The sequence below is a fragment of the Artemia franciscana genome, chromosome 3 (assembly GCF_032884065.1).
Source record: "Artemia franciscana chromosome 3, ASM3288406v1, whole genome shotgun sequence".
Taxonomy (NCBI): Eukaryota; Metazoa; Arthropoda; class Branchiopoda; order Anostraca; family Artemiidae; genus Artemia; species Artemia franciscana.
This window is the reverse complement of record NC_088865.1, coordinates 52232107-52249500: the sequence shown is the minus strand read 5'-3', so window position 1 is coordinate 52249500 and position 17394 is coordinate 52232107. Positions and strand designations below refer to the sequence as shown.

The 17394-nt window shown below is 34.6% G+C and overlaps 1 protein-coding gene across 8 annotated transcripts in view; it reads right to left on the bottom strand.

Moving 5' to 3' along the window:
- The window catches only part of LOC136025398 (uncharacterized), a 300981-nt gene that overhangs the window by 57285 nt on the left and 226302 nt on the right, over positions 1-17394 (bottom strand). For 7 of the 8 annotated variants that reach the window (XM_065701397.1, XM_065701395.1, XM_065701394.1 and 4 more), the window contains one exon: positions 7741-7880. In XM_065701397.1, the coding sequence (XP_065557469.1) occupies positions 7741-7869 (129 nt within the window). In that variant the 5' untranslated portion in view covers positions 7870-7880. Of the gene's footprint in view, positions 1-7740; positions 7881-15018; positions 15156-17394 lie in introns of those variants that run through there. The other variant, XM_065701396.1, reaches the window with a different exon arrangement.

Sequence of the window (17394 nt, the reverse complement as noted above, 5' to 3'; positions counted from 1 at the left end):
TTGTCGTATGTACAAAATAACATTTCCAAGTTAACGTCGGAACAAAAAGACATTTATGATACGATAATGCATTGTGTCGATAACAACGTTGGAGAAATTTTCTTTTTGGATGCGCCAGGAGGTACTGGTAAAACGTTTGTGATAAAACTGATTCTGGCATCAATTCGATCAAAAACTGATATAGCGTTGGCAATTGCGTCGTCCGGAATAGCCGCAACATTGCTGCCTGGTGGAAGAACTGCTCATTCCGCTTTGAAATTGCCTCTGAACTTGCATTCTACAGAAACTCCCACGTGCAATATTTCCAAATCATCTGGGATGGGTAAAGTATTGCAGCAATGCAAACTTATTATTTGGGATGAGTGCACAATGGCACACAAAAAATCGCTCGAGGCTCTGGATCAATGCTTGAAAGATTTGCGAGGGAAGTCGAAACCCTTTGGCAGCACATTAATATTGCTTGCGGGAGATTTCAGGCAAACATTACCTATAATACCTAGATCAACTCCTGCAGACGAAATGAATGCTTGCCTGAAAAATTCTAATTTATGGGCACACGTAAAAACATTAAAATTAACTACAAATATGCGTGTCCGATTGCAAAACGATGACTCTGGTCAAACATTTTCAGATCAATGGATGGCAATGGGAAACGGAAAGCTCCCAGTAGACTCAATTTCAGGACGTATACAACTACCTGCTGATTTCTGTAATTTAGTGACGTCCAAAAATGAATTGATTGAAAAAGTATTTCCGAATATTCTAAAAAATTATAAAAATAATAAATGGCTAAGTGAAAGACCGATTCTCGCACCCAAAAATATAGACGTCCACGAAATCAACAATATTGTTTTGACCAAGATTCGAGACCAGGCAGTCCTTTACAAGTCAGTCGACACAGTTTTGGAACCAAATGAAGCGGTTAATTATCCATCTGAATTTTTAAATTCCATAGATCTTTCAGGGTTTCCACCACACGTGCTACAACTAAAAATAGGCGTACCAATAATTCTTTTAAGAAATATAAACCCACCAAAGCTTTGCAATGGCACTCGACTTGCCGTAAAAAAAACAATGGAAAACCTAATAGAGGCCACAATCTTGACAGGGCCTTTTGAGGGTGAGGCTGTTCTTATTCCTCGCGTTCCCATGATTCCAACGGATCTGCCTTTTCAATTTAAAAGATTGCAATTCCCAATTCGATTAGCATTTGCAATCACCATTAACAAAGCTCAAGGTCAATCATTAGAAAAATGTGGTATAGATCTTAATACTGATTGTTTTTCCCATGGACAATTGTACGTTGCATGTTCGAGGGTCGGTAAACCTGACAATCTATTTATATGCAGCGACAATTGGACAGCGAAGAATGTTGTATATTCGCAAGTTTTACGCAGTTAATTTGTATTTTGGAACCAAATGAAGCGGTTAATTATCCATCTGAATTTTTAAATTCCATAGATCCTTCAGGGTTTCCACCAAACGTGCTACAACTAAAAATAGGCGTACCAATAATACTTTTAAGAAATATCAACCCACCAAAGCTTTGCAATGGCACGCGACTTGCCGTAAAAAAAAACAATGGAAAACCTAATAGAGGCCACAATCTTGACAGGGCCTTACGAGGGTGAGGCTGTTCTTATTCCTCGCATTCCCATGATTCCAACAGATCTGCTTTTTCAATTTAAAAGATTGCAATTCCCAATTCGATTAGCATTTGCAACCACCATCAACAAAGCTCAAGGGCAATCACTAGAAAAATGCGGTATAGATCTTAATACAGATTGCTTTACCAATGTACAATTGTATGTTGCATCTTTGAGGGTCGGTAAACCTGACAATCTATTTATACGCACAGACAATGGGACAGCGAAGACTGTTGTATATTCACAAGTTTTACGTAGTTAATTTGTATTGTATCTATTTATCTATCTATCTATATAAAAACGAGTTGTGTGTATGCATGTTTGTTTGTTTGAAAAAGAGCGTTTGCATATGACGTCATTATTAGTACATACGGCTTTGTATATGGACAGACAATGGGAAAGCCAAGAATGTTGTATATTCGCAATTTTTACGTAGTTTGAAACACATATATAAATCTATCTATATTCACAGGTGGGACACAGGGACACAACTACAATGGCGCGTAACTAATATGGCGCGTAACGACTTACGCGCGCGGGGGGGCTTGGGGGGGCGCGAAGCGCCCCACCAACTAGGTGTTGGGGTGGCGCGAAGCGCCACCCCAACAGCTAGTATATATATATATATATGTAGCATATAAATCGATTGTCAGGTTTACTACTCTTGAACATGCAACATATAATTGTCCATGGGAAAAACAATCCGTATTCAGATCTATACCTCATTGTTCTAATGATGTGTCCCTGTGTCCCGGTCGTCATTTATATTCCCTGTGTCCCGGTCGTGATTCGTGTCCGGGTGTCCCAGTCTGTAATTTCTCTTTGAGGTTCCCGGTCGTCATTTATATTCCCTGTGTCCCGGTCGTCATTTGTGTCCCGGTGTCACGGTATTTAATTTCATCAGTTGACAAACATGACGTCAGTCGACAAACAACTTCATGACGCATACAGCTCAATCCTTATAACGACGTCAGTCAACAAACATGACGTCAGTCGACAAACATGACGTCAGTCGACACACAAACATGACGCCAATCGACACACACACACACAGACAACTTATTTGTATATATATAGATATAGATATTGTAATCAACCCTAGACTGAAAAGACACTCCCGTAAAATCAAACATAATTTACCATGTGAGAATCGTGATAAGCCCTCAAACATAATTTACCTCCCATATATATGAAAAAACCACTGGGAATCTTAAAAAAGTATGCAAAAAAATAATCTGTATGTTGTATTTACCAACAATTTGAAAATCACAAATCTTCTAAATTCTGGTAAAGATAAAACTCCAGTTATTCGCCCAAGAGATGTCTGTCAAATACCATGCGATTGTGGCAGATTCTATCTAAGGAGAACTTACCAGAACTTAGAGAAACGCCTACAGCAGCATAAAGATGATACCACCAAAGCTCTAAATTCTAATATTACGTCCGTTTCTTTTGATTCTGCTTTAAGCAGCCACGCGTTTGAAAATCCTAGCCACAAAACACTTTTTGAAGAATCCCCCCTTATTAGTAATGACCTAGCCATAAAGCAAGTAGTTCGAAAAGCAATTGAAATCAGACTTAAGATCAATAATAATATTTCCCTAAATAGGGTCTTGGGAGATTATTCAGTAGCTGCTCTATGCACAAATTTACTTAAAAACAAACTTAAAAAATATTATAAAAAACCGATATATATATTAACACAGAACCTTTCACAAGTAGACCTCCGAGATCAGCAGCCAAAAAAACAAGATTAACCTTAAAAACGCATTTTTAAATCATTCTCTTTCATTTTAATGAATTACATCGTTTCATCACATTTTATTTATCAGTGCTGGTTGAACTTCACCGAGGTAAGGATGCTGGGACTGTTTTAATTTTTTTTTTTCATTTTAGTTGCATTGACTGTATCCTGTTATTAGTTTTTCTTCTTATATATTTATTTCTCTCTGAGGACGGCCCTTGGACATAGGGCCGAAATATTCATTCTAATTTGTTTCCCACTGTCTTGCGAAAATAATTCCCTATTGTTCTTTATGTTTTTGGTGTTTGTGATGGAATGGCAGTGTGGTCTTCGCCGCTATATAGAAGTCAATTCGTTATCTTTTTTAAGCCATGCTTGCAATCAAGACCAAAAGGCTTTCCTTGGAGAGATTGTGGCAAAAAAGAATAAATATTTTTACCCAATTTGAGGGATTTTCTCTTTATTTTGCAAAATACTTTTCGTGATTTTCGTTTCTAACACAATTTTTCAGGGAATAAACTACTCTTTACTAGCCATAATGCATGCAAACAGGTCTAACAAACAGAGGTGAGGGGGGGGGGGTAGGGCAAATAAAAGTAATTTTTAATGCCATTTTTTTCGTTGGGGGGTGGGGAAAGGCCTCTAGCACTGTGAAGCCATGGTGATCCATGCCTGACATTGTTTAGCAAATGATGTGATGTATCCTTCAGGTCAAGCTGAATAAGGAAGCCTAACAGCTAAAATGTAAAAGATTAGGCCAGAAGCATTTTTGGTATATGTCTTCGAGATTCACACAGGCGTAGGCAGAGTTGCTACTATCACTTAATTAAAGAGAAAATGACATTATATGTGACTATAAAGAGTACTACCTATAAGATAACCACACTCAGTCTTTTCAAGGGGGATTATAATTTTGACATGGGATTTGATGCTTCAAGTCAAAATATCTGGGTTTTTGTTTTCACATATTCTCTCTCTAGAAAAAGGGACAGGTCCTTTAAAATTTCACGAAAGACATCCCTACTTCACCCTTTGTCTCTGTTCAGTACATCAGAGAATTTTTCTTCGAGAGGATTACAGGTTCAACCTAAAATAAAGTATTTTCCACCAATTTTACAAAGAATAGGGTTTTTTGAACCGGCCAAAGGGTATTAGAGGGGTCCTTTACTTCTGTGTATCAGCGTAACTGTACTTGACGCATAATCGACATGAATATCATACGTTAGTATCAATCTATGACAGCAGTATCAAACTATGACAGCAGTAGAAATTCAAAAACCACATAGAGGCCAAGGCACCCAAACTATACCCTCTCCCCCCAAATTAAAATGGTGAATTTTCCATATTTAGGTGCTTATTTGATTAAATGTTTCAAAATTGTGACGAATTTAGCAGAGTTATTTCAAACTTTCCAAGTCAAGGGCTTAATAAGGTTTAAATGATATTAGCTAATAATTCAATGGTTGATTTAGTTTAAAGAGAAAATAATGTTTTGTACTCGTGCGTAAAAGTTCGAAAGAAATGCACCAAATACCAATATTATTACAACACATTATAATTTGAAACTGTAGCAAAGAAACCATCTCACTTCAAAAACGAGCACCCTTTCATTAATGACAATAAAATAACTTTGGGGAACGATACAAGATATCACAGCAAGGAAAAGCGTCAATTGACGCAAAGTCTAAGGATTGGCACACTAACTGAAATAGTCAAGTGTTTCTTGTCAAATTCTGAATTTAAAAATAATTTCTGGAAGTTTATTACAGAGTTTTCAAATCCTTTGCTTAATCTATTCCAAGTTTTTAGAGAGGCGGCCGAAATCAAGAAATATATACACAAAAATTGACACATTAACTGAAGGATTGACACATTAACTGAGTCCTCAAATATTTTTTCTCAAATTATGAATTTTTAAATAATTTCCGGGAAGTTTTTTTTTTGCAGAGTTTTCAACTCCTTTACCTAATCTATACCAAGAATTTCTATGGATTTTCAAAGATTTCTACGGATTTCTATATAATTTCTGGAAGTTTATTGCAGTTTTCCGCCCCTTTACCTAATCCATTCCAAGTTTTCAGAGAGGCAGTCTAAATCAAGAAATATATACACAAAAATGTAACCCTTAATAGAGATACGAAAGAAGCTTATTTGAGCCCAATTTATAATGAGTTAATAAATTCAAACTTTTCTTTTCGACATTATATTGTTTCGCAACCTAGTAAAATGTTAGATGACACCAGCCCTGATAAGAGATTGGATTTAAAAAGTATTAAATAAAATGAACTCGGATTCATTGAACTCGGATATATTATATATATATATATATATATATATATATATATATATATATATATATATATATATATATATATATATATATATATATATATATATATATATATATATATATATATATATATATATAATAAGTTGTCTGTGTGTCTGTCGAGTGACGTCATGTTTGTGTGTCGACTGACGTCATGTTTGTCGACTGACGAAATTACAGACCGGGACATCGGGACACAAATGACGACCGGGACAAATTCTCTTGATTTGCCGTTCATCGCTTGATCTTTTATTCAGTTACTCTTCCACCGCTACTTGGAAAGCGTCTTACTTTTATTTTAGTAGTGATTTTTACGGTTTAGTTTTTATTTAGTTTAGTTGCGTTTTTAAGGTCCTTTTTTATTTTTACACCAAGAACGGTCAAGCAGAGGTCTCAACCGAAATATTTGCCTTCCATTTTCACTAAATATCCTCGCCTTTACTTCTTCTCGGGTATTTTTTTTCTCATTTTGTAATGATAGGTTTAGTGGAAAGTGGCTTTTCTATATTTTTTTAATTGTAATAGATGCACAGATACAGCCCGAAAGTTTCTAGAGTTTACTTGTACAGATAGATGCATTAAATTCACAGATACTTACCTTTCTAGAGTACCGAGAATCATGCTTCAATGACATTGGCTCTCTATTTTATAAACCCATCGGCAATACAGAAACTTTAAGCAAATGTGGGCATTGGAAAATAACTGCATTTCAGCTTTTGCCCAAAGTAAGCTGTATATTTATCAGCGTTTGTGGTATTTTTTTGTTTCTATTATCAGAAGGATAAACTTTTGGAATTTCCAAAAATTTTAGCTCTTTAACAAAAACTTTTAACAGATTAACAATTTTACTTTAATTTAGTTTTATCAAAACAAAAGCTTCAAAAATTATTTATAGGTTATGGCCACACACATGCCCAATATTACTCTATTTGAATTCACTTGGGAAATACGTGCTTCATTAAAAAGTTTTCAAGATATTTTTTTTTTTCAATATAAATTGGAAGAACCTGAAACTATTATTTATTATAAACTATAATATTGTAACATGTTATACAAGACAAAATAGTTAACTTCCGGGTCATTCACTAAATTTTTCTGAGAGAGTTCAGTGACAGGGTTCATTCAAAATTCTAGAGATGTAAATTTTCTCCTTTAATCTTACCTAAATGTAAAATGAATTTCCAATGATGGTGGCAAAGTCTTCTCTGTCTTAATAATGAGTAACCTATTAAAAATCTAGTGAACGATCCGAAAGTTAATTATTTTGTTTTGTATAAATATGTTAGCTCTAATTTTAATACTTATGTATTTCTACTAATGACGATCGCTATATATGTGATCGAAATATCTAGACTTTTGTACCTGTTTTCACTGTCTAAATAAAATGGACTTATCCCATTTCAACGCTTATTGTTCGTCATAAAAAGACAGTGTGGTGTTCGAAAAGGATACATAATTCTAGGTATTAAGTCGAAAATGGATATTATTTGAAAGATATTCAATACAGCTTGGACCAAATTATCAAACATGTTATAAGTAACACCAAATAAGCTTAACTGCACTAAGTATATATATATTAAAATGGATTAAATCTTCAAGGACTCTTGGCTCTTCCTTATTGCTCCAGAGAAGAAAAAAACAGTAGGTATAGTGAGTATTCGTTGTTCAAAATCATAAAGCTATGTAGAAATGTACATCATTTTTCCCAAGTCACTATTTTAAAAAGCTGAAAAAACAAAAACAAAAAAACAATCCAAGCAGCGAAATTTCTTGCTGAACAGATTACCAAAGATGTCATTTTCAGCCAACCGTCTAGGGCTAAACGGAAAACAGGTCGTCCTTGTCTTGGGTGGGAGGATGGTATAAAAAAAGATTTAAGGGAAATGGGAATTTCCTGGGAGGGTGTAAAGAGGGAGGCTTTGAATAGATTGGGACGTAGGAGGAGCGCGCGTAGCTGTATTGGCCTTAGGTGGCTCGGTACTGAGGTGAGTTGTTAGTAGTAGTAGTAATTTTTTGCTTACGCTTTCCTTCAGGTAAAACTCATATATTATGGATCGCCATCTTGCAGAAACCATTCCAGCATAAAATAAGGATGGTCCAGACAAAAAACTGAAAATTTTTTGCAGGATTTCATTTGGAAGATTATCCATAGCTGTAATACCTGAAACACAAGGAATTTATATAAGTTATATCATAAAATTATATTATATAATAGTATCATATAATACAACAAATTATATCCTATAATATTACATTCCTATAAAAAAATGAAGCTCTTGCCAAAACAAATTCTGGCATATATGCCATTTGACTAGGTCAATATTGATTATCCAGCCTGTAATATTGATAAGTAAATTTAGCTTCCATTGAAGGCACAAACCAAAAAGTAAGCAGCTCAGAAGGAGCCAGCTACCCTCGTATGGAAAATTGTATTTTTTTTACCTTTCCAAATAAGAGTAGAGAGCCATATCAAACTTAAGAACAACGGAAATAGTCCTATAATAGATCAAACTGAAAACGAACAGAAATTACAAAAAGTAAATGAAACTCAAACTGAACAGAAATTTGAAATCAACGACGACAAATAAAAAAAAAATCACTATAATAACCAAGATGACTGGAAAGAATTAATGAACATGAACTTAATATAGAATATATAATGCTATTATTTCCTGGAATCTCAGTAATTCAAGATTTTTTCCGCTTTATTTTTCAAAATCCCAAAAATAAAAAATTATTACAATTCTATATCATATAAAAACATAGTATAATTTGTTGTCAGTAAAGCGCAAATGACACTATATGCTCTCAAACTCTAAATGGTTAGAAGAGGGGTTGTGGGCAGCAGCTAAACTCCTGCTTGAAGTATTTTTTTTTTCGTTTAAGTGTTTACTTGAATATTCAGTTTAACTTGTACTCGTTTCAATATTTATTTATTTAAACATTTACAAGGGATTAAGTTTCAGCTGAATACCTATAACTGTTCCTGAGACATTTCACATTTTGCATACACTTTTTCTAACACTGTGGATACACATTGTATCTTTTAATTAGTTCATGAAATTTTCAACAAAATACAATAAACCGGTTGATATATATTGCACACGCCCACTTCTGACAACCGAGAGGTTTTGACAACCTCTAGTAGAACCAAATATAGCCCTGTGCTATAGTCAAGGTATTCCATAGTTAAAAATTTTGATTAGTTATGTTCAAATTGGCTTCAACCAAAATTATAAACTAACTGACAGTGAGAAATCAGCACAAAAGACAATGATGTGCCCATATAATCAGCAAATGTTTGTGGCCTAAACAGGGCCAAAGATACATAATTGTATATATTTTTTTAGGCACTTCTTGAGCACAAGGGCCAAGGGTTTAAATTTTGTCATTGGTTACTTTTATTTCCTTAAGATTGAACACTAAAACATATTGACATGCCCATTTTTTACATTTTTTTTTGTTTACTAATTTTTATACAAGTGCTAATAATTTTTATAGAAGTACTAATAATTTTTTATATGAGTGCTAATTTATATTTCTGCTAGATGTATATACTGACGTAGTTGTGATTTTTCTTTTTTCTTTGTTCAAATTCCTTAATAACTACGTATCAATCTGAGTTGTAACTTGAAACTAGATTAATTCCTGAAAATTCAAAAAAAATCACAAATATACCGAAATAATTTTTCTTTTTTATGCACTTCTTAAGCACAAGGGCTAATTTGAACAAAGCTCTAAAAAAAAATCTGGGAATAGCTTTAAAACAATCATAAATACTCATTAATATTATCCTTAAGAGGTTCTTTTGTTTACCCTCCTCCCCTGGTGGGCAAAGATGCGGTCCACTATGTATATTCCATAAGTAATTCATAAGTATATTTCATTATTAATTCATTAAGTATATTTCATAAGTAAATAATTGTAAAACCCTATTTAAGTTACATCAATGCAATTGACTTATAATAATTACAAAGACATGCTTGTTTTGAAGTAGTTTAGAACTTTTAGGTGTTTTTTTCCAAATCAAATCCTGTGCTTCAGAATTACCTACTTTGTCTATCACCTAATCTCTGCCATATTGCAGTGAATTTACTGCATTTATAACAGCAGAAACTGTTTCATTTGGGAAAATAATTACATAGGGAATCAAATGATATTCCTCTCAGACTAGGGTAAATTTCAAATCTCATCTGTTACTTAGCTACAAAGAATGTGAGAAAAACTCCCTGATAGATCTTTTAAGCTCATTCCAAATGTATTGATAGCTCCATTGGCCAATTTTATATTGAGCCCTTCAAAAGACGCCTTGTTCATTATTATTAACATAAATATTCATTTCAATGATAAATTGCACCAGTTCACTTACAACAACAACCCCTCCCCCAGTTGGATAGATATACAGGCCAGCCTTTTCTCTATTGTTTAGAATGTTGTTACTCTTTTCTGCCCATCTATTCATTATTGTTTGTTGTAAAAAAAACACACGAAAGAGTTAGGAGATTGAATGCAGTTTGAGTATATAGTGATCTATATCTCTATCCATCTGGAGGAGAAGGAGATAATGCAATAATGGTAACATTAGATTCCTTAATATCTGCACATTTTGACGATATCCTCCCCCCTGATGATCTGAGATATAGACCAAGGCAAAACTGAAAGACGACTAAAATTATAAAGCAAGAACATTATTACTTTGTAATATATAGCACGTTTCTATTAATTATATTATAATAATTACTTCCATTCTTATCATGTTTTAAAATAATATTCAATATCTACCTGATCTTGAATGCCTTTACAATCAGATAAAGAAAATGCTTTTGACATGCCAAGAAACCAGAAAAAAATTTAAAAACATCAAGTCAAACAAGATTACATAAAAACACATTCTATAGGGCAATATCTAGGACCAACAGGGATGGGGGGAAGACAGAGTGCAAAACATAGATTTGGCATTTGAAAAGAGAATAAAAAAGATATTTATTAATAAGTGTTAACAATCTAAGCATGGAATGCTCAAAATTTACACTGATTTCTTATTTACAAGATAAAACAACCTACTGGGCTTCATCTAGGGCAAGAGGGAAAGGCCACCCAGTTTTAGAATACTATATTACAATTAAAACTGTGAAAATTGGAGGTATTTGCTTAGGTACTCCTTCAGAGCCCAATATTCCGAACACTCGAGAAGTGAAGTTAGATTAGTCTCAATGAAATATACCAAAATATGAAAAAATATAAGACTTTAGTTTATATAATAATATATAGCCCAAATTAATTATAATATAATAAGTCCAATGCATTTTGTCAACCGTTATTTGTCTTTGTGGCTATGAAACCCGTCTTCATAGATCGTAGAGCAAACTTCTCGATTGTGTTCTGAAAAACACAGGAGTACTGGTCTACAGATTTAGGCTATTATTATACAATTAAAACTACGAAAATTGAAGCTATTAGTTTGATAGTTCAAAAAAAAAAAATAAGCCATTACAGGCACCACCGTTATCTCATGTTTTTTTTTGTTTTTTCTTACAAATATCATAGTAACTGTCATGACAACACCCCCCCCCCCCTTGATAGTCCCGTATTATATTTCTCAATTTAATCAAACTTTATGATAAATCATGGATTTTTTGTTAAAACAGGTTTCTTCATTGAGAATATCCTTTTTCGCTTGTGATTGATTGTAACACTGGGTAGAAATATTATTTATAAAATGGTCTACAAAATTGGATAACAATGGAAAGAAAAAGGATAATCTGATTAATTGAAACATTTTGGGTAATAGATGGTAGTTGGCTACTTCTAAAGGAAAAATGTTAAATAGATTAAAGTGTTACAATTAGGTACGTTGCTTTTCGCTATTTATGGTTTTTAACATAATTTAGCAAGGATCTTGATGGGTTTTTGTTTGTTCTTTCCAAATAACGATTTCTTCTGGCTAAAATTTCGTTTTGAGGCCTTAGCGGGACCCTAGAATGTAACTTATTTTCTTATCTACAGCTTTTAGACCACGGTATAAAATTTAAAAAATCAAATTAAAACTCACACGTCAATTATTAAATCCATTACTTGAAATCTAATACAAGCTAATACAAATCTATACAATACAATAAAATCAATCTAATACAACAAATCTAAATCTAATACAATCTAAATCAATGATTTAAGCATTTGAATCTACAAAAGTAAAAAACAACATTTTTTTCTAAAGTAAGTATTTAAGGGACCCTTTTCTAGGCATTAAACTACGCTACAACACCGACGAACATAACATTTAACTAAACTTCTTGACGCCCCTGTCTCTTCTAAAGGCCAGAACATAATTTGGGCTCCACTGAAAACAATCCTTATTTCGAGCAATGTGTTTTTACTTCTCAAAATGTAAAAAAGAAAAAGGAAAATAATCATAATAGCCAAGGCTATTGAAAATAAACAAAAACAAGAGCTAAGAGCTCATATGGCAATTGTGACGAGGTCGGAAGAGCCAAGAAGCAAGAGCTCATGTGGTATGAGCTCTAGCAAAATTCTAAGAATCAATAGATTGCTTTAAAAGGAAAATCAGAGGCTTAGTGCCGGTAGGGATTTAAAATAAGAGCTCTGAGTTACGAGGTCCTTCTAAATATCAAAATTCATTAAAATCCCATCACCCAATCGTAAGTTAAAAATACCTCAATTTTTCTAATTTTTCCTCTCCCTTCACCCCCCAGATGGTCAAATCGGGGAAAACGAATTTATTAAGTCAATTTGTGCAGCTCCCTGACACACCTACCAATTTTCATCGTCCTAGCACGTCCAGAAGCACCAAACTCGCCAAAGCACTGAACCCCACAAACTAACTCCACAAAGGAGAGCGGATCCTGTCCGGTTACGTCAATCACGTATCTACGACATTTATAAGCGTTTTCCAAGATTTCCGGTTTCCCCATCCAACTTCCCCCAATGTCAAAAGATCTGGCCGGGATTTGAAACAAGAGCTCTGAGACACGAGTCCCTTGTAAATATCAAATTTCATTAAGATACGGGCACCCGTTTAAAAATGCCTCAATTTTTCCAAATTAACAACCCCCAGCTCCCTCAAAGAGAACGGATCCGTACCAATTATGTTAATCTCGTATCTATAACTTGTGCTTATTCTTCCCATCAAGTTTCATCCTGATCTCTCCACTCTAAGGGTTTTCCGAGATTTCTGGTTTCCAAGATTTCAGTTTTCCCCTCCAACCCTCTATGTCCCCAGATCCGATTCGAATTGAAAATGGAGCATCCGAGACATAAGATTCTTCTATATATCAAGCTTCATTAAGATCCAAACATCCATTCGTAAGATAGATCTATTTTCAAGTTTTCCAAGAATTCCGGTTTCCCCCTCCAACTTCCTTCAATGTCACCGGATCTGGTAAAGATTTAAAATGAGAGTTCTAAAGCACAAGATCCTTCTAGATATAAATTTTCATTAAGATCTGATCACCCAGCTCCTAAGTTACAAATAATTCATTTTTTCTAATTTTTCCGAATTAATCCCCCCCCCCCAACTCCGCCAAAGACAGCGGATCCGGTCTGGTTATGTCAGTCACCTATCTTGGACTTGTGCTTATTCTTTCCACCAGATTTCATCCTGATCTCTCCGCTTTAAGCGTTTTCCAAGATTTCCGGTCCCCCCCCCTAATGACACTGGATCCGGTCGGGATTTAAAATAAGAGATCCAAGTTTCGAGATCCTGCTAAATATAAAATTTCATTAAGGTACGATCACTCTTTCGTAAGTCAAAAATATCTCATTTTTTCTATTTTTTTTTAGAATGAACCCTCCCCCCAACTCCCCCAAAGAGAGCAGATCCGTTCCGGTTATATCAATCCCGTATCTAAGACTTGTGCTTATTTTTCCCACCAACTTTCATCCCCATCCCTCCCCTCTAAGCGTTTTCCAAGATTTTAGGTTCCACCCCCCCCCAACTCCCCCTTCACCGGATTCAGTCGGAATTTAAAATAAGAGCTCTGAGACGCGATATCCTTCCAAAAATCAAATTTCATCAAGATCCCATCATCCGTTCGTAAGTTATAAATAGTTCATTTTTTCTATTTTTCCGAATTAACCGACCACCCACCCCCACCCCCAGATGGTCAAATCGCGAAAACGACTATTGCTAATTTAATCTGTTCCGGTCCCTGATACGCCTGTCAAATTTCATCGTCCTAGCTTACCTGGAAGTGCCTAAAGTAGCAAAACCGGGACAGACAGACAGAACGACAGACCGACAGAATTTGTGATCGCTATATGTCACTTGGTTAATACCAAGTGCCATAAAAATGAATCTGAATTGACAGTTTAGTATATATGCTGATATTCATTCCTGGAAGTGTTCTTTAGTGGAAAAAGATTTTTTAAATTAATCTGTAGAAAAGGGTTAGTTTTATGCAGTCTAAAATTTGCAGCAACTGAAATATAACTAAAAGAAAAAAAAAATAAAAAAAAATTACAGATTACTATCATCAGAGACAACGCCATAGTTTTGCATATAGTAAAGAGCCATAGTGCTTCAATTTTTTATTATCTATTTATTTAATATTTTTCTCGAGAGGCACTTCATATGGAAGGGTTGGTCGTATGAACTTCGGACGGGCTCATTCGACTCGAAATTGGAAGTTCTAGCACCCTTTTTAAAAGCCAAAAGTGATCTCAAAGGGAGCTAAGACCCCACGCCCTCTTTTCCCGTGATTGGAGGGCAAGTAGCTCCCCTCTAACACGCCCTCTTTTCCAAATGTATCCGACTAAAATCTTGAGACAACCATTTTGTTGAAAATAGTCAAAAGGTCAAATAACTATACCTCCGGGGTTAACAAAACCCCAGAACCCCCGGGGCAATGCCTGTAAGTTATGCAAGCAGCCCAGTATTAACATATAAGGTTTCAAAATGACACAACATAAATATCTAAGAAAGGACTAAGGGTTTAATATGGAAACTTTAAAGGCATGTTGAAAAAGGAATGAACAACAACTACCCCTCCTTCTTACCCTTTTAAATCCTCTCCTTAAAACTGAGAAAGACCTTAAAAGGTCATTTTATTCGAAACAGTTACAACTTGAATACTTAAGCATCTGTGGATGCCATAATCCCGCAGCCCCCAGGTAAGAAATCTAAATTATGCAATTTGTCCGTTTTTACCTGGGTGCAATGTGTGATCCTAGGTATGTACAAAACAGTTAAGGGTATTTAGGCAAAATTTCGGCAAATGTTGAGGGTTAGGATGAATTAAACCAAAAGAAATTACATATATCAAAGTAATCAAAAAGCATACCTTCACTGTGTTAGGAACAGGTAAGGGTAATAGCTTGAATATCTCAGGGCCCTGACCACTACAGCCACTACTGCAGCTCCAAATGAGACTGGTTGCAACTGACTGTGTCTACTTCCAACTGCGACAACTTGGAACTGTAACTGCTTGCAACCGCTACTACTTCTATTTATGACTACTTTCAGGGATTGTTTAACTTTAATCTTTAAAGTTGAAAAAAGCGCCACTTTGATGTTTTGATTTTGAAAAAGAAATTGATGTTGAAATGGGGAATGTTGAAAAACTTGAAACTTTGGCAATCAAAATCGAACAGAAACTAATCAAAAAAAAATTATTTTAATGATCATTATTTACATGATCATGATATGATTATTATCGTGATTCAATAATTATTTATGAGCATCATCAATGACATTGTGCACAATGCAAAGGTTCAAGGAATCAAAATAGGGACTTTTTTTTGGCTAAAATCGAAAACTTTGGAAACCTTCCTGACACCAACAAAGAGACTAATAGGGACCTGGTCCAGCTGTTGATAATAAACTGAGATTAAATAAAAAAAAAATAATAATTTTTTTAGCTGAAAGTAAGGAGCGACATTAAAACTTGAAACGAACAGAAATTACTCCGTATATGAAATGAGTTGTTCCCTCCGCAATCCCTCGCTCTTTACGCTAAAGCTTTTAATTGTTTTAAAAAGTAGAATTGTGGCAAAGAGTCAAACTTTAGCGTAAAGAGCGAGGGATTGCGGAGGGGACAACTCATTTCATATACGGAGTAATTTCTGTTCGTTTTAAGGTTTAATGTTGCTCCTTACTTTCAGCTAAAAAAATTAGTTTTTTTTATTCAATTTCTGAACGTTTTTGAATTAATGCATGTTTGGTTTTGGCTCTCCACACATAAATTATTAAAATGAAATTTGTATATTAATTCTTTTTTTGGCTAAATGGCTTTCTCTTAGTTTTGATCAGACGATTTTGAGAAATAAGGGGTGGAGAAGGAGGCCTAGTTGCCCTCCAATTTTTCGGTTACTTAAAAAGGCAACTAGAACTTTTAATTTTTAACGAACGTTTTTATTAGTAAAAAATATACGTAACTTAAGAATTAACTTATGTAACAAACTTTCATAACCTTATATTTTTATTATGTATACGAGGGGTTTTTTACACTCGTTAATACCTCGCTCTTTACACTAAATCGTAAGTTTTGTCCCAATTCTTTAAGAATGACCCCTGAATCAGAAAGGCCGTAGAATAAATAGTTGAAATTACTAAAAATACTTTAGCATAAAGAGCAAGGTATTTATCTCCTCCTAAATACCTCGCTCTTTATGCTAAAGTATTTTTAGAACCCCTCATATGCGTAATAGTCTCTGTTCGTTTTAAGTTTCAATGCTACTTCTTCCTTTCATTTGAAAAAACGTTTTCATGTTTATTTTTCATTGTTTTCTTATAGTAATGCTAGATAATCCCTCGCCCTTTTCATTGAATTTTTCTTCCCCCATGACAGATTCCTCCAAGGAAAGATCCTCCAACATAGCCCCCTCTCCTCAGCCCCACCCCCAAACAAAATAAAATCCCCCTGAAAACGTCTGTACACTTCCCAATAACCATTACTATATGTAAACACTGGTCAAAGTTTGTAACTTGCAGCCCCTCCCCCAGGGATTGTGGGGAGTAAATCATCCCCAAAGACATAGTTATTATGGTTTTCGACTATGCTGAACAAAATGGCTATCTCAAAATTTTGATCCGTTGACTTTGGGAAAAAATGAGCGTGGGAGGGGGCCTAGATGCCCTCCAATTTTTTGGTCACTTAAAAAGGGCACTAGAACTTTCAATTTCCGTTAGAATGAGCCCTCTTGCGACATTCTAGGACCACTTGGTCGATACGATGACCCCTGGGGAAAAGAAAAAAAAACAAAAAAAAAACAAATAAACAAATAAACACGCACCCGTGATTTGTCTTCTGGCAAAAAATACAAAATTCCATATTTTTGTAGATAGGAGCTTGAAACTTCTACAGTAGGGTTCTCTGATACGCTGAATCTGATGGTGTCATTTTCGTTAAGATCCTACGACTTTTAGGGGGTGTTTCCCCCGATTTTCCTAAATAGGCAAATTTTCTCAGGCTCGTAACTTTTGATGGGTAAGACTAAAATCAGCATTAAAATGCGATTATTTTGATGCAGCTATTGATATCAAAATTCAATTTTTTAGAGTTTTGGTTACTATTGAGCAGGGTCGCTCCTTACTACAGTTCGTTACCACGAACTGTTTGAAAAACAATTCAAAGGAAAATACCTAAATCTGCTCGGTCTTACTACAAAAGTAAGGTCGAAGAATTGCTTACTAATAAACAAAAAAATTGGTATTTCGA